This window comes from Sturnus vulgaris, chromosome 30 (genome assembly GCF_052056855.1).
Source record: "Sturnus vulgaris isolate bStuVul1 chromosome 30, bStuVul1.hap1, whole genome shotgun sequence".
Taxonomy (NCBI): domain Eukaryota; kingdom Metazoa; phylum Chordata; class Aves; order Passeriformes; family Sturnidae; genus Sturnus; species Sturnus vulgaris.
The window spans coordinates 1,976,884-1,993,705 of NC_142272.1; the positions used below are offsets into that span (position 1 = coordinate 1,976,884).

At 66.4% G+C, this 16,822-nt stretch overlaps 2 protein-coding genes across 2 annotated transcripts in view; both read left to right on the plus strand.

Moving 5' to 3' along the window:
* KIF5A (kinesin family member 5A) overlaps window positions 1-8,866 on the plus strand; it is a 20,287-nt gene extending 11,421 nt beyond the window's left edge. Inside the window, 20 exon segments of the mRNA XM_088180922.1 lie at window positions 1,525-1,618; window positions 1,621-1,670; window positions 2,411-2,426; window positions 2,429-2,594; window positions 3,151-3,241; window positions 3,243-3,273; window positions 3,751-3,818; window positions 4,094-4,151; window positions 4,154-4,202; window positions 4,704-4,805; window positions 5,354-5,414; window positions 5,501-5,572; window positions 5,798-5,902; window positions 6,764-6,978; window positions 7,534-7,634; window positions 7,636-7,640; window positions 7,927-7,995; window positions 8,174-8,202; window positions 8,274-8,363; window positions 8,641-8,866. Of these exon segments, the coding sequence (XP_088037048.1) occupies window positions 1,525-1,618; window positions 1,621-1,670; window positions 2,411-2,426; window positions 2,429-2,594; window positions 3,151-3,241; window positions 3,243-3,273; window positions 3,751-3,818; window positions 4,094-4,151; window positions 4,154-4,202; window positions 4,704-4,805; window positions 5,354-5,414; window positions 5,501-5,572; window positions 5,798-5,902; window positions 6,764-6,978; window positions 7,534-7,634; window positions 7,636-7,640; window positions 7,927-7,995; window positions 8,174-8,202; window positions 8,274-8,363; window positions 8,641-8,851 (1,683 nt within the window). The 3' untranslated portion in view covers window positions 8,852-8,866.
* Window positions 8,867-12,778: 3,912 nt separating this feature from the next.
* PIP4K2C (phosphatidylinositol-5-phosphate 4-kinase type 2 gamma) lies at window positions 12,779-16,664 on the plus strand. The gene is made up of 10 exons (XM_014891841.2): window positions 12,779-12,969; window positions 13,381-13,478; window positions 13,574-13,670; window positions 13,755-13,895; window positions 13,964-14,110; window positions 14,202-14,240; window positions 14,475-14,588; window positions 15,048-15,294; window positions 15,389-15,492; window positions 15,988-16,664. Exons 1-10 carry the CDS (start codon window positions 12,808-12,810, stop codon window positions 16,066-16,068), a joined length of 1,230 nt encoding a protein of 409 aa, XP_014747327.2. The 5' UTR covers window positions 12,779-12,807; the 3' UTR covers window positions 16,069-16,664.
* Window positions 16,665-16,822: the final 158 nt, after the last annotated feature.

Below are 16,822 nucleotides of genomic sequence, written 5' to 3' on the forward strand. Positions count from 1 at the left end.
TGAAATCGATGGGGAAATCAATGGAGGAGACACTGGGCACCAGGACAGCCCAGGGCAGAGCAGTGGGGCTGGGGGGGGACGGACCAGAGGGGAAAGTGACAGGAAATAATGAGGAAATCAATGGGGAAATAATGGGAAATCAACGGAAATCAATGGGGAAACCAATGGGGAAATAATGGGAAATCAGTGGGAAACCAAACTGGGAACCCAATGGAAATCAACAGGGAACACAACTGGGAACCCAAGAGGGTTGGCCAAACCCAGCAGGGTCCTGCTGGGAACCTCCATGGGTGCCCCCTGGGGCCTCACAATGGGGTCCTGCTGGGAATTCCCACAGGAACCCAAAGGGATTTCCAGCAGGATCCTACTGGGAATCATCCTGCTGAGACCCTGCACTGGAATTCCAATGGGTCCTGCTGGGAACCCACCTGGAAACCCAGTGGGGTCATAATAGGAGCCTCCATGGGGATTCAGCTGGGATCCTGCTGAGACTGGGACCCCCACTGGGAACCCCAAAGGGGCTTCACCAGCTGAATCCACTGGGGAAGCTGCTGAGAGCCCCATGGCACCCAATGGGATCTCCCAGCAGGATCCATGGGAACACCCATGGCTGCCCTGTGGGGATTCCTGCTGAGGGCTCCACGAGGTCACACTGGGGGTGTCCAATGGGGGGGTGTCCAACTGGGACCCCCAATGGGATCCTACTGAGAGCCCCCTTGGGATCCCTGCTGAGATCCCTTCTAGACTCCACTGGGAACCCCAGACTGGCTCCTCAACCCATGGGGAAACCATGTGGAGCCCATTGGGACCCCCACCCTCTGACACAGCAAATCCCCAATTCCCCTCCCCCAGGCCCAAACTGGGACTCCCAAACCCAAACTGGGATGCTGTGAGCCCAGGAAACCCCAAAACAGGAGCCTCAGACTCGGGAGCCCCTTAAACCCCAAACTAGACCCCAAAGAGGGGACTGCCCATCCCATCAAGCCACACTCCACAAAAGAGATACCCCCCTAGGAGAACAGGGGATCGATCCCCCCCTGCCTCAAACGGTGTGCCCAAACTGGGGAACCCTGCCCCTAAACTGGGATGCAGACTGGGTGCTCCAGGCGTCTTGGGGTGCTGTGGGTGGTGCCAGGGTGGTGGTGCCAGGGTTACTGAGGGGTGCTGGGGGTGCAAGATGGGCGGTACTGGGCGGTACTGGGAGCTGGGGCACTGGTGGTGTGCCAAGGGGTGCTGGGAGTGCCTGGTGTGGATGCCCGGGGGGAGCTGGAGGTGCCAGGCTGCTGGGGCAGGGTGTGCTGGGTGTGAGGGGACATGGGGGTGCCAGGGAGGGGTGGGGGCACAGGGGGCACAGGGGGTGTCCGGGAGTGTTGGCGTTCTCAGGTGTGGGGGGTGCCAGGACGCGCTGCTGTACCTGGGTCCGCCAGATGTTCTGGGTGTCACCGTGCCCTGGTGGCACAGGGGCTCCAGGGGGGGCCGAGTGCCGCTGTGCCCGGTGCCAGCCCAGCCCTGGCGGTGTCGCAGGCCACCACTCTGTCGCTGGAGTCGGAGCTGTCGCGGGCACGGGAGCTCGGGGGGCAGCAGCGGCGCCGCGCGGCCGAGGTGCTGAACGGGCTCCTGCGGACCTGAGCGAGCTCAGCGCCCTCGTGGGCAGCGGCGACATCAAACTGGTGAGGGGCACGGGGGGCACGGGGGGCACGGGGGGCACGGGGTGGGGGGTGTGTGCCGTGTGGATGTGCCCTGCTGTCCCCACCTTGTGCAGTGTGTCCCTGCCGTGCCTGTGCCCGCTGTGCCCGTGCCAGGCAGTGCCCACAGCAGAGCCGTGCCATGTCACACCCAGCAGTGCGCTCTCCCTGTGCCGTGCCCGTCCCGTGCCCATCCCGTGCCCATCCCATGTCCCCGTGATGCCCGTGCCACCATACCCTTGTGAGTGTCACACCTACCCCGTGCCAGGCTGTGCTGCCTGTGCCATTCCATGCCCATTCCATGCCCACTCCATGCCCACAGCATTCCAAAGTGTGTGAAGTGACCGTGCCACACCCATGTAATCCCCCCATCACGCCTCTGCAGTGCCCGTGCCATGTCACCCCCCGTGTGTGCCACCCCCCTGTGTGCCATCCCCGTGTGTGCCATCCCCGTGTGTGCCATCTCCACGCTGTGCCATACCTGTGTGTGGTACACACCTGTGCCATGCCGTGCCATGCTGTGCCCGTGCCACGCCTTACCTGTGTGTGGTTACATACCTGTGCCATGCCCCCGTGCTGTGCCATACATACCTGTGTGGTTACACACCTGTGGCCATGCTGCGCCATGCCATACCTGTGTGTGGTTACACACCTGTGCCATGCCCCCGTGCTATGCCCATGCCATACCCACGCTGTGCCATTCCTGTGCCCGCTGCCCTGCCCAGCCGGTGGAGGTGAGCGGGCCATCGAGGAGGAGTTCGCGGTTGCCCGGCTCTACATCAGCAAGATCAAGTCGGAGGTGAAGTCGGTGGTGAAGCGCTGCCGGCAGCTGGAGAACCTGCAGGTGGAATGTCACCGCAAGCTGGAGGTGACGGGGCGCGAATTGTCCTCCTGCCAGCTCCTCATCTCCAGGTGTGCCAGGGGCGGGGGCAGTGCCGCTGCCATGGGGACCCTGTGTTTTGGTGGCACACGGCTGGTGGCTCCAGGTGGCTCAGAGTTTTGTGCCCCTGGGATTTCGTGACGCCAGGGTTTGGCAGCTGAAGGTTTGGTGTCCCCAGAATTTGGTGGCCTGGGGGTTCTGTGACCCAGATTTTGGTGGCCCCAGGGGTTGGTTTCCCTAGGCTTTGGTGACCCTGGATTTCTTAGCCCCGGCTTTGGTGGCACCAGAGTTTATTGGCCCTGGGGTTTGGCGGGCCCTGCACTTGGTGACCCAGGGCTCAGGGGGCGCAGCGTTTGGTGGCTCCAGGTTTGGTGACCTGGGGTTGAACTCCCTGTGGTGGGGGCTCGGTGGCTCTGGGCGCCCTTGGAGGTGTCGGGTGCACCTGGGGGTTTGGGGGTTGCCAGGGTGGTGCCCGCGCGGGTGTTGGGGGGGTTCGGTGCCTGGGGGGGTTCCTGAGCTGGGGTGCCCCCCGGGCCGGGGGTGCCAGTGCCCCCGGGCGGGGCTGAAGCCGGTGCCGGTGCCGGTGCAGCACGAGGCCAAGATCCGCTCGCTGACCGAGTACGCGCAGAGTCTGGAGCTGCGCAAGCGGCACCTGGAGGAGGCGCACGACGCGCTCTGGGGAGGAGCTGGCGCGGCTGCAGGCGCAGGGTGGGGACACGGGGGGCTTAGGGCTGGGGACAGTGCGGGAGCAGGGGGTGTCTAGGGGCATGGGGGGAGTCCAGGGGCATGGGGGAATCAGGGGCATGGGGGGAGTCCAGGGGCATGGGGGAATCCAGGGGCATGGGGGGAGCGGGGTCTGGCGCAGCCGCAGGAGCAGGGTGGGGGGGGCGCAGGAGGGTGGGGGGAGTATGGGGCGCTGGGGTCACAGGGAGCTCAGGGGGATGGGGGACAATGGGGGGACAATGGGGGACAATGGGGGGACACGGGGCCTGGGGTGGTACAGGGGGCTATGGGGATGGGGGGCTCAGTGGGGGTTGGATGGGGTGTGGGGGGCTGGGGGGCACAGAGGGGATGGGGGGGCTCGGGGGGGTTGGGTGGAGTATGGGGCTCACAGAGGGGATTGGGGGGCTGGAGAGTGCACAGCGGGACTCGGGGCTGAGGGGTCCTGCCATGCTGGGTCTGCAGAGGCCGCGCAGGGGGCAGCTCGGAAGCAGCGGGAGCAGGATGAGAGCCAGGACACGGACGAGGTCAAGGTGAGCAGTGTAGGGGGGCAGAGCAAACCTGGGGGGCTCAGGGGATCTCTGAAGGGTGTGAGGATTTGATGGGGGGGCAGCTGGGGATTCTTAGGGTGTGTGAGATGTGCTCGAGGTGAGGAGGGTCCCTGGGGTGCTGGGCGATGCTGGGTGATGCTGGGGGTCCCTGGGTTGTTGGCGTGTGGGGGTCCCTGGGAGGTTCTGAGGTGCCCAAGTGATGTTGGGGTTCCGGGGGTGCCCGGGGTGCCCCGAGCTGAGGCGCTGTGTGGGTGCAGGCGGCGCTGGAGCTGCAGCTCGAGAGCCAGCGTGAGGCTCAGCACAAGCAGCTGGCGCGCTGCGGGACGAGGTCAACGAGCGGCAGAAAACAATCGATGAGCTGCGCGAGTGAGTGACCCCGCCCGGACGTGAACCTGACCCCAAACCTGAACCCCAACCCACACCAGACCCTGACCCTGACCCCAAACCTATCCCTGACCCCAAACCTGAACCCCCAACCCACACCAGACCCTGACCCCAAACCTGACCCTGACCCCAAACCTGAACCCCCAACCCACACCAGACCCTGACCCTGACCCCAAACCTGACCCTGACCCCAAACCTATCCCTGACCCAAACCTGAACCCCAACCCACACCAGACTCTGACCCGGACCCCAAACCTATCCTGACCCAAACCTGAACCCCCAACCCACACCAGACCCTGACCCTGACCTGTCTGTCCATCCATGTCCCCCTGTCCATCTGTCTATCCCCTGTTCTCCCCATACCGTGTGTCCATCCCCATCCAGCCCTGACTCCGACATCCTGTCCATCCATCCTTCCCGTACCCCTCTACCCCTGTCCCCGTGTCCGTCCATGCCTGACCCGTGTCCGTGTGTCCGTCACAGCCAGAACCAGAAGCTGGAGCTGGAGCTGGAGCGGCTGCGGGCGGAGCACGAGGCGCTGCGGGCGGAGGAGCGAGCCAAGGCTGCGCGGCTGCAGGAGCTCACGTGAGACCCCCAGGACCCCAACAGGGCTCTGGGGTTCCCCTGGGGACCCCAACCTGACTCCCGGGGCTCCCCACGATTCCCCTGGGGACCCCAATCCAACCCCGGGGCTCCCACGATTCCCCTGGGACCCCCAACCTGACTCCCGGGGCTCCCCACGATTCCCCTGGGGACCCCAACTCCAGAACCCACCAGGGACTCACCACAGGACCCAACCCCATCCCCCGCGACCCTGCTGACAACCAGGACCTCCAAACCCCAGGGGCCATCTTTGAGACCCTAAACCTGACCCCCAGAACCCCCTGACATCCCCCAACCTTCAAGTGACCCCTCCAACTTTGGGGTGCTCCCCAGCCTCGCGGTGACCTCCTCAACCTTGGGTGTCCCCCCTCCATTATTTGGGTGCCCTCCTCAGCTTGAAGTGATCCCCCCAGCTCCAGGATCCCCTCCTCTCCTTGTATTGACCCCCTCCAATCTTGGGTTGCCCTCCCCAAACCCGGGGTGCCCCCCTGGACTAAGCCCCCCTAACTTTGGGGTCCCTGCCCCCCCAGGCTCCTCTACGAGCGCCACGAACAATCCAAGCAGGACCTCAAGGGGCTGGAGGAGACCGTGGTAGGTGGGGGGGGGTGGGGGGCCTCAGGGGAGCCTGGCGGGGTTTTGGGGTCCCCCCTGCACCCCCTCACCCCCTGCCCCCCCAGGCCCGTGAACTCCAGACCCTCCACAACCTGCGCAAGCTGTTTGTTCAAGACGTCACGACTCGAGTCAAGAAAGTGAGGGCGGAAAGAAGGGGAAAAGGGGGGGGGGAAAATGAGGGATGAGGGGGTACAGGGGGGACAAATGGGGGCTGAAAGTGGGGTACAGGGAGAGTGAGGGCCGGGAAGGGAAGGGAAGGGAAGGGAAGGGAAGGGAAGGGAAGGGAAGGGAAGGGAAGGGAAGGGAAGGGAAGGGAAGGGAAGGGAAGGGGTTTCCCAGTGATTCTGTCCCCGTGCCCCCAGAGCGCAGAGCTGGAACCCGAGGACAGTGGGGGGCTCCACTCCCAGAAGCAGAAGATTTCCTTTCTTGAGAACAACCTGGAGCAGCTTACAAAAGTTCACAAACAGGTGCGCAGGGGGGCACGGGGGGGACAGGGAATCCCCCCCTCACCTGCACTTCTGCTGCCTCCCCTCGCTTTCCTGGTGCCCCCCTTGGCATCACTCCCCAGCGCCCCTTTCCCTCCTGCCCCCCATCCCTGGGTGCCCCACTCCGCTCCATCCAGCCCCCCCCACCCCGTCCCGGGGTGACCCCCGCCCCCCTCGCTGATGCCCCTCTGTTGCCCCCTCCCCAGCCGGATCTCAGGGTGTCTCTGGGAGCCCCTCCCGGCACCCACGCGGGGGAATCTCCCCCACGCCCCCCGGGGAGGGCAGTAGACCCCCCCCCCCCAGTCTCCTCTGCCCCCCTGGAACCCCCCGGTTTTGCAGGGTGGGGGGCACCGCTCTGACCGCACCTTCCTGCCTGCCCCCCCTCACTCCCCCAGCCCAGCCCCACTGCTGCGTGTGGCCATAGGAGCACCGCTGGGGCAGGGGGGCCGGGACCCCCACCCGGCACCGCTGCGGGCACCGGGACCCCCACCCCGGGCACCGCTGGGGGCGGGGGGGCTCTGGGCACCCCGAGGCTGCCCCCGCCGCTGTGGGGCTGCAGCGATTGGGTCGGTGGGTGCTGGTGCCGGTGCCACTGTCGGAACCGGAGCGGGCTGGTGCCGGTGCCGGTGCCGGTGCCGGTGTGTGCGGATGTCGGTGCCGGTGCCGGGGCAGATGGGGGTGATGGTGGGAGTGGGTCCCGGTGCCGGTGCCAGGTGCCGGTCCCGCCGTGTCGCACACGTGTCCGTGACAGTGCAGACTCTGCGCTGTGAGCCCCGGGGCGGGCGCAGGGGCAGGTCCCGGTCCGGTCCCCGGTGCCGGTGGCGGTACTGACGTGTCGCACAGCTGGTCCGTGACAATGCAGACCTGCGCTGTGAGCTTCCGAAGCTGGAGAAGCGGCTGCGCGCTACGGCTGGGCGTGTGCAGGCCCTGGAGGGGGCGCTGAGGGCGGCCAAGGAGGGGGCGCGGCTCGACAAGCGCCGGTACCAGCAGGAGGTGGAGCGGATCCGCGAGGCCGTGCGGGCCCGGGGGGCGCGGCGGGGGACCCGGAGCCCACATCGGTACCGGGGGGTGCAGGGCGGGCACCGGGACATGGGGGGGGTGGAGGTGCAGGGTGGGCACAGGGGAGGGTGGGCACAGACAGGTACAAGGGTGCACCTGTACGGGGGGTGCAGGGCTGTGGGGGGTATGGGATGGGCACAGGTACAAGGGTGCACCTGTACAGGAGGTGCAGGGTGAGCACAGGGGGTGTAGGGTGGGCACAGACAGGTACAAGGGTGCACCTGTACGGGAGTGCAGGGGGTGTGGGGGGTACGGAGTGGGCACGGGGGGTGCAGGGTGGGCACAGACAAGTACAAGGGTGCACCTGTACAGGGGGTACAGGGTGGGCATAGGGGGTTCAGGGTGGGCACAGGTACAGGGGTGCACCTGGACGGGGGTGCAGGGTGGGCACGGGGGATGCAGGAGGGGTCGCCATCCCGCAGGAGAGGGAGGTGCTGGGGCTGACACCCCTGCAAGGGCAGAGGGTCAGGCCCAGGGGGTGTCACAGACTCTGGGGGGGCTCCCTGGGGTGCCGGGTGCCAACCAGCGCCCCTCCACCCCCCGTGCCCCCCCAGCCAAGCCGGTGCGGCCGGGCAGGTGCCGTCACCCACCGGGCTGAGCTACACCAACAGCCTGTTCCAGGGTACCCCGGGGGGGGACCCCTGCCCGGCCCCCACGGCCTGTGAGTGGGGAGAGGGATGGGGGGGGTCTGGAAGGGAGGGAGGCCGCGGGCGCAGGGGGCTGGGAGATGGGGGATGGGGGAAGGAGAAGGAGCACAGGGGGTGCGAGGGGAGTGGGGGGTCCTGGGGGTGCAGGGGCAGGGGGGTTCCTTGGGAAGGGGGGGCAGGCACGGATTTGTGAGGGGCTGGAGAGGGGGCGGGGCCACGGGGTGCCCCCCTGGTGCCAGCAGTGCCCAGGGGGTCTCAAGGTCTCTGTCCCCGTGTCCCCCCCTCCCCACGCCCCCCCAGCTTTGCCAGCGGCCCCCCCACGCTCTCCAGCAGCCCCCCGGACTCCTACAGCAACTCAACGTGGATAATTGGTGAGGGGGGGTCCTGAGGGGGCTGTCCCCAGTTTTGGGGTGGTGTCCGCGGGGAGTGGGATGTCCCCATTTTTGGGGTGGTGCCGTGAGGGGTGGATGTCCCCAGTTTTGGGGTGGTGTCGCGGGGGGTGGGATGTCCCACACGCTGCCACTGGAGCCTGCTGCTCTTCCTTGCAGGGAACGTGACAGACATCAATGACAACAGGTGAGGGGGTGGGAGCTGGGGGGGGGGTCTCGGGTTGGGGGGGGCCCTCCTGACACCCCGTGCCCCCCCAGGAGTGACCTGTCCTGCGCCTGCGAGGCCGAGGAGGCGGCCAAACTCTTCCCCCTGCGCCAGGAGAACGGCAGCCAGTTAATGCCCCCCAGGTACGGACCCCTCCCACCTCACACGCCCCCGGGGACCCCCGCCCCTCCTTTCTCAGGGACCCCCGGGAATCCCTCCCCCCATCGTCCTTCGAGTCACCCGACCCCGACATCGCCCCCATTCCTGGGTGTCACCCAGCCTCCCTGTCCCTTGGATGCTCCCAAATCCCTACACCCCCCCCCCCCACCGATCCCTGCAGGGTCTGGGTCCCCCCCCCCACATCCTTGGGGGACCCCTGGGGCGGCTCAGCCCCCCCCCCAACCCGCGTGTCCCCCCCAGGTCCTGCCAGACCCGGCTCCGCTCGCATGTCCAGGTGTCACCCGTGTCCTGTGCTCGTGCCACGCTCTGCCCCGTGCCGGGGGGCTGCCCCCCCCCTCCCAGGACCCCCCCGGGACACCCCAATCCAGTGTGGGGCGGGGCCGGGGGCCGCCCGAGCTGCCTTAACGCGGACCTGGAGAATGTCCCCCCACCCCCGGCCCGGCCCCACTAAGGGGGGGCAGCCCCTCACCGCCCCCCCCCCATCCGCACCCCCCCGGGTCCCTCGCTTGGCATCTCGGCTCTGCCCCCCCCTCCACGGGGCCGCTCTGGCGTGGGGGGTCCCCGTGCCCCCCCGCCCCCCCCAGCGCTGCATGTCCCGCCCAGCGCGGCCGAGCGAAATAAAGGCTGGAGATGCTGAGAGGAGTCCGGGGGGGCACTGGGGGCACTGGGGGACACTGGGGGGCACTGGGGGACACTGGGGGAGCGGGGGGACAGCGGGGGGACATTGGGGAGGGGTCACGGGGGGGATTTGGGGGAGCGGGATCATAGGGGGACATTGAGGGGGTCACACGGGGACACTGGGGGGTCACGGGGGACATTGGGGCATTGTGGGGAGCGGGTCAGAGGGACATTGGGGGAGGGGTCACAGTGGGGACATTGGGACATTTGGGGTCACAGTGGGGACATTGGGGGAGCGGGGTCAGAGGGACATTGCGGGAGGAGTCACAGAGGGGATATTGGGGGGCAGCGGGGTCACAGCGGGGACATTTGGGGTCACAGAAAGGGAAATTGGGGGGGTCACACAGGGACATTTTGGGGAGGGGTCACAGGGGGGAACATTGGGAAATTTGAGGTCACATGGGGGGGATTTGGAGCGGGGTCACAGTGGGGACATTTGGGTATGGGGGGCTTCGGGCATTCAAGGGAGCGGGAAGGACACGGGATCTGAGGAGGGGGGAGTGGGACCCCCCACCTGCACGGGGCGCTCTGCAGGTGCCACACCTGTCCTGTGGGGTCACACCTGTCCGTATGGGTTCACACCTGTCCTGTGGGGTCACACCTGTCCCCTGTGGGGTCACACCTGTCCCTATGGGTTCACACCTGTCCTGTGGGGTCACACCTGTCCCTGTGGGGTCACACCTGTCCCTATGGGGTCACACCTGTCCTGTGGGGTCACACCTGTCCCTGTGGGGTCACACCTGTCCTGTGGGGTCACACCTGTCCCTGTGGGGTCACACCTGTCCCTATGGGGGTCACACCTGTCCCTATGGGGTCACACCTGTTCTGTGGGTCACACCTGTCCTATGGGGATCGGGCGCCCCCTATCGGTTTCCCACGTTCCCACACCGGTGTCCCCTATGGGGTCACACACGAGTCCCCCTAGGGGTCACTGTCCTACGTGGGATCACATGTCCCTGTACGGGCCACATACCTGTCCCTGCAGGTGTCACACATCCCTGCAGGTGTCACACACATCCCTGCAGGTGTCACACCTGTCCCTGAAGGTGTCACACCTCTTAACCCCCCCGGGCACACCCCTCACCTCCCAGCCGCCCCCACCTCCCCGGGCAGCCCCTTCCCAATCCCACCCACTCCAAGAGTCAAACACTTCGTGATCTCTAATCCCGCTCTCCCTGGCTCTGGCTCGTGACAGGGCAGGAGGGACCAGGACCAGCCCCACCTCAGTGCCAGGCCCTGTCAGGGGCAGGAGAGGGACAGGGACAGGAGAGCCATGGGGTCCCCCCAGCCCCCTCCTCTGCAGACTGAACACCCCCAGCTCCCTCACCAGACATTTTCCAGACCTTTCCTGAGCCTTGCTCCCGTCTCTGGACACGCTCCAGCTCCTCCAAGTCCTCTGAAATGAGGAACTGGACACGGCCCAGCACAGGGGACAGGCACAGCTCTGGTCCTGCTGGTCCCTCTCCAGCCCAGGTGACACTGCCCAGGTGGGCACAGCTGGGATCATGTCCAGCCCTGTCCCCAGCAGCTCTCTGACTTCTCCTCCTCCAGTCTGGAGCATCCACAGGAAAGCTGTGATGCAGGTGCAGGACCCAGCCCTTGGCCTTGGTGACCCCCACCTTGCTGGGTGACCCCACCCTGCTGGGTGACCCCCATCCTCCTGGGTGACCCCACCCTGCTGGGTGATCCCCACTCTGCTGGGTGACCCCACCCTGCTGTTTCCATCCAGCCATGGATCCAGCCTGTCCTGGTCCCTCTGCAGGGCCTTCCCACCCTGCAGCAGATCCACACCCAGCTCAGTGTCACCTGGGCACCCCCTCATCCAGGTCACCAGTAAAGCCGTGGAACAGCAGCAGCCCCAGCAGTGACCCTGGGGACCCCCACTGCTCCCGGCCCCACCCGGCTTTGGTTCCATTCCCCACCAGTCCCTGGGCCAGCAGCCAGGATTGTCCCCATGGAGGAGCCACCCCCATCCCACAGTCAGACATTTCTGCACGAGGTGCTGCGGGACACGGGGCCAGAACCTTCCTGAAGGGCAGGGACACATCCAGGACCTTCCTGAGTGCAGGGACACATCCAGAACCTTCCTGAAGGGCAGGGAAACACATCCAGAACCTTCCTGAAGGGCAGGGACACACATCCAGAACCTTCCTGAAGGGCAGGGAAACACATCCAGAACCTTCCTGAAGAGCGGGGACACATCCAGAACCTTCCTGAGTGCAGGGACACATCCAGAACCCTCCTGAGTGCAGGGTGACACAGCCCCAGCCTTGCCCTCCCTGCTGAGCGGTCACTTGGTCACAGAAGGACACCGGGCCAGAGCAGCAGGACCTGCCTATCCCCAGTGTCCTGCCTGTCCCCGGTGTCCTACCTGTCCCCGGTGTCCTTCCCGCCTGTCCCCGGTGTCCTACCTGTCCCCCTCCTGCCTGTCCCCCGTGTCCTACCTGTCCCCGGTGTCCTTCCCGCCTGTCCCCGGTGTCCTACCTGTCCCCCTCCTGCCTGTCCCCCGTGTCCTGCCTCTCCCCGGTGTCCTTCCCGCCTGTCCCCGGTGTCCTACCTGTCCCCCTCCTGCCTGTCCCCGGTGTCCGGTCTGTCCCCAGTGTCCCGCCTGTCCCCGGTGTCCTGCCCAGGCTGGGCTCAGCCCGAGGGAGCAGCTCTGGGGTCCCTCCTTCCCTGGAAAACTCCAACACCTCGTGGTCAGCCTGCCCAAGTGCCACTGTCCCCACCCTTCCCTGGCCAGTCCAGCCACACCTCCTCAGCTCAGGTGCCAGGTGTGCCAGAGGTTCCCTCTCACACACTCGGGAGCCTCCTGGACCGGGCTAAGGTCCAGGTGACACCTGGCCAAGGGCAGGTGGCCACAGGAGCTCTGCACAGGGGCCCAGAACAGGCCCTGGTGACACCCAGGCTGCTGGCCCTGCACTCAGGGACACCTGGGCTCATCACCTTCATCATCATCTTCATTGTCACCTCCATCACCGTCATCTTCATCAGTGTCACCTTCACTGTCACTTTCATGATCGTCGTCATCCTTGTCACCTTCGTCACTGTCACCTTCACTGTCACCTTCGTCACGGTCCATCTCCTCATGGCCAATGTCAGCACAATGTCCCTGAGAGCTGCCCCAGCACCTCTCCTGCTCCACCTGTCCCATCTAAAGAGCTTGGAGACACCCAGGGTACACCTGGAGACCCCCATGGCACACCTGGAGACACCCAGGGTACACCTGGAGACCCCCATGGCACACCTGGAGACCCCCATGGCACACCTGGAGACTCCCAGAGCACACCTGGAGACTCCCAGAGCACACCTGGACGCCCCCAGGGTAGCGCTCCAGACCTGTGGGGTCACACCTGTCCTGATGGGGGTCACACCTGACCCCTGCAGGGATCACAAATGTCTTCTACGGAGATCACACATGTCCCCTGTCAGTGTCACACGTGTCCTGCAGGTGTCACACGTGTTCCTGTCACGTGTCCCTGTCACGTGTCCCCGGGGCTGTCGGGCGCCCCCTATCGGTTTCCCACGCCCCTGCGCGTGTCGCACGCGCCGCCCACAGCCTCTGGCGCCCCCTACCGGCCGCGCGGCCCCGCAGGGGCCAGCCCCGCCCAGCTGCTGGCGCCACTTCCGGCTTCCGGTGCCGCTCCGGGGCCTGGCGGAAGCGATGGAGGGGCGGGACCGGAAACGGCGGGGGCGGGACCGGAAGCGGCGGCGGGGGCGGAAGCGGCGACCATGGCGGCAGCGGCGGGTCCCTGTACCGGCCCCGGTCCCGGCCCCGGCCCCGGCGCCGCCCGCACGAAGAAGAAGCAGAAGCGCTTCGTGCCGCAGCGCGTGAAGCTGCCGCGGGCCGCGGACCCGCTGCTGGCTGTGCTGGGCTGGGGGGTCACGCACCAGGTCAGGACCCGGCACCGGCACCCCCGCGTCTCTTCCCTCGGGACCCTCGCCCCATCCCCGGCACCCCCATGTCTCCTCCCCTCCGGGATCCCCCGTCCTCAATCCCGGTCCGAGTCCCCCATCCGCGATCTCCGTGCCCCTCCCTCCGGGACCCTCTCGTGTTCTCCCCGGCATCCCCGCAGTCTCCCCACCTCGGGACCACCGTATCCCTTCCCTGGGACCGTCATTTTCCCGGAGCCCTCAGGTCTCCCCTTGTCCTGGATCCTATGTCCCCCATCCCTTGGCTCCATCCTCCCGGGATCCCCATTATCCCCCATGCCCACACTTGAGGGTCCCCCGGGTTTGGGAGTTGTCACCGGCCCGGGTGGGTGCCTGGGGTGGTTTTTGGGGGTCCCAACGCGCCTTCCCCAGATCAACGAGCTGAGCCAGGTGCCACTGCCCGTGATGCTGCTGCCCGACGACTTCAAAGCCAGCTCCAAAATCAAGGTCAACAACCACCTCTTCAACAGGTGAGCAGCACGGGGCGGGGGGTTATAGGGACAGCATCCCACAGCGGGGGCCACCCAAAAACTCACGTCATGCCACGAACCCCCCCCAAACTCAGGGAGAACCTGCCCAGCCACTTCAAGTTCAAGGAATACTGTCCCCAGGTGTTCCGTAACCTGCGCGAGCGCTTTGGCGTTGATGACCAGGACTACCAGGTGTGTGTTGTGGGGCGCTTTGAGGGTACCCCCGTGCCCTCTCCGTGCTCCTGGCCACCTGTCCCCTCGCCGTGTGCCCCCCAGGTGTCCCTGACTCGGAGCCCCCCGCGCTGGGCAGGCAGTGGCCACCGCCTGCTGCTCTCGGCCGACCGGACGCTGGTGCTGAAGGAGCTGTCGAGCGAGGACGTGGCCGATGTCCACGGGCTGCTGTCCCACTACCACCAGGTACGGGGGGCCCGTGGGGCGCGGGGACGTCCCCGAGCGCGGCTGTGTCACCTCTGTCACCCCCCCAGTACGTGGTGCAGTGCCACGGGCAGACGCTGCTGCCGCGGTTCCTGGGCATGTACCGGGTGAGCGTGGACAGCGAGGACACGTACCTGCTGGTCATGAGGAACCTGTTCAGCCACCGCCTGCCCGTGCACAGGAAGTACGACCTCAAGGTATTGGGGTGTCCCCTGAGCCCCCTTGACTCCATTATGGGGCAGCCTGCTCCCAAAACCCCTCTCGTCACCTCTTTTGTCTCCTCTGCAGGGCTCCCTCGTGGACAGAGAGGCCAGTGACAAGGAGAAGGTATGGCAGGAGAATGCTGTGAACCCTCTAAATTTAGGGGTGGGGTCTCCAGGTCTCATTTTCCCTCCCCCCGCCAATAACGACAGTTCCTTACCTGTTCCCAGTCCTTCAACAAGGCAGGGACTCGCTCATGACCCCCGCAGGTACAGCCTCTGCCTGCGAGGGTCCCACAGCCCCAGGTGTCCCCTCCAGCTCAGGGGTGTCTGGGGGGCTGCCCCCTCTGTCCCTCCCCAGGGCAAGGAGCTGCCCACACTGAAGGATGTGGATTTCCTCAACAAAAACGAGAAGGTGTTTGTGGAAGAGGAGCAGCAGCGAGAGTTCATGGAGAAACTCAAGCGGGATGTGGAGGTGGGAATTGGGGGGGGCTGCACTCCCAGGGAGCCATTGAGGGGGGGCTGTCTTCCTCTTCAGCTGTGGGAGTGGCCCCCACCCCAAATGACCCTTTGGCCTCCCAGTGCCCAGGCACTGAGGGTCCAGTGGGGAGACCCACCGTGTGCCCAGGCTATGAGGGTTTAGGGGAGAGAGCCCCCCCTGTGCCCAGGCTATGAGGGTTTAGGGGAGAGGCCCCCCCTGTGCTCAGGTTCTGTATCCCCCACCCCTAATGACCCCTTGGTTGTTTCCCCAGCTCTGAGAGTCCGGGTGGTTTTTGGGGATCGTGTCCAGTATTTGATGCTTGTGGGGCTCCCTTTCTCAGTGTCCAGGCTCTGGGGGTTTGGGGGGGCCATGCCCAGGCTCTGGGGGTTTTGGGGTGAAACCCCGGAGGGTTTTGGCATGGCCTTCCCCCCAATTCCTTCCATTGCTCTGCAGTTCCTGGTGCAGCAGAAGCTGATGGACTACAGCCTGCTCCTGGGCATCCACGAGGTGGAACGGGGGGAGCAGGAGGAGGAGGAGGAGCTGGAGGAAGAGGAGCCTGGAGGGGGTGACGAGGGGGGCCTGGGGGGTCCCTATGGCACCTCCCCAGAGGGCCTGGGGGGGCTCCTCAACTCCTACCGACCCCTGGGACCTGGAGAGTTCGACCCCTGCGTGGACGTGTACGCCCTGCGTGGAGCCGAGGGTGAGCTGGGGGGGCAATTGGAGTGAGGGGGGTCGTGTGGGGAATTTGGGGGTGCAGGGAGCACTGACCCCCCCCCCCCTGCTGTGCCCCCCAGGAGCCCCCCGACGTGAGGTTTATTTCATGGGGCTCATCGATGTCCTCACCCAGTACGACGCCCGCAAGAAGGCGGCACACGCGGCCAAGACCGTCAAACACGGGGTGAGGGGGGCACCCCGAAACGGGGAGGGGGCACCTCCGGACTGCGGGGTGCCAGAGCTCCTTGGGGTTTTGGGGAGTGGGGTTACTGGGGGGTGAACCCTTGGAAGGAGGGCTTTGAGGGGTGTTGAGCCTCTGGCAGGGTCTGGGGGTGCAGGAGGGGGGTGGGGTGTGGAGGGGTTGGCACTGGGGGTGGCTGTGGGGGTATCAGGGGGAGCTGTAGGGGGTGCCCAGGCAGGTGTGAGTTCCTGTGGGGGAGTTTAGGGGAGGAGACACTTCCCAGGGGTGTTGTGAGGGGGCATTTCTGGGGTGAGGGGCTGGGGGTTCAGTTCTCAGGGTATCTGGGGCTGGGGTCAGTTCCCAGGGGTGTCAGTAGGGGCTGGGGTCAGTTCCCAGGGGTTTTGGGGGTGTCAGGAGGGGCTGGGGTTGGTTCCCCGGGTATCTGGGGCAGGGTTCTGTTTTGGGGTGTCCGTGGGGGTCTGAGCTGGTGCTCCCCAGGCCGGAGCCGAGATCTCCACGGTGCACCCCGAGCAATACGCCAAGCGCTTCCTCGACTTCATCACCAACATCTTCGCCTGAGAGGGGCCCTGGACCCTCCCCACGGGACCAAAACCCCCCAGGGTGTGCTGACCTCCCCCTACACCCAGGGCCCCCATAGCAGCCCCCACCCCGCAATGGGGTCTCACTACTCAAGTGCCTTAACTTTATGTAAGGGGGGCTTGGGGGGCTCTGGCCCCGACACTGTTGGGGCCTGGGGTGCCCCCCCCACCCCTCACAAGGGGTTCTGGGACCCTTCTGCCTCCTCCCAAAGCTGGGAGGGGTCAAACACTACTTGCCCCAGGGAGGGGGTGGTGAAGGGGGCCCCCACTCATGACTTACCAGGGGTGCAGCCCCCACCCCTGTTCCGAATGGGGCTGGGGGGACACGCCCTACTCCCCTCCATGTGGGACCTGGGGGGGCTTCACAGCTCCCCCCCTTCGCTGCAGCTCCCGGGGGTCAGGGGAGGACCCGGGCCTGGTGTGACCCCCGGGGTGGGAGGGGCCCTGCTGGGCTGACACCTCTGTCCCCCATTTCTGGGAGTGTCGCGTGTCGTGTCCCCCGCCTCCCCGACCAACCCCATTTTATGGGGCTCTTTCTCCCGCTGCCTACCCCGAGAAATAAATTATTGAACCGGTCCTGAGTGTGCCCCGTTCCCTGCGCCCCTCGGGCCCGCCCTGCGCCCCTCAAGCCCCCCAGGTCCCCCCGCCATTCCCAGGGATCCCCGAATTCCCCCGCCCAGGCCCCGCCCCTTTCCATAGGCCCCCATTCCCCTAGGCCCCGCCCCCTCCCTGGT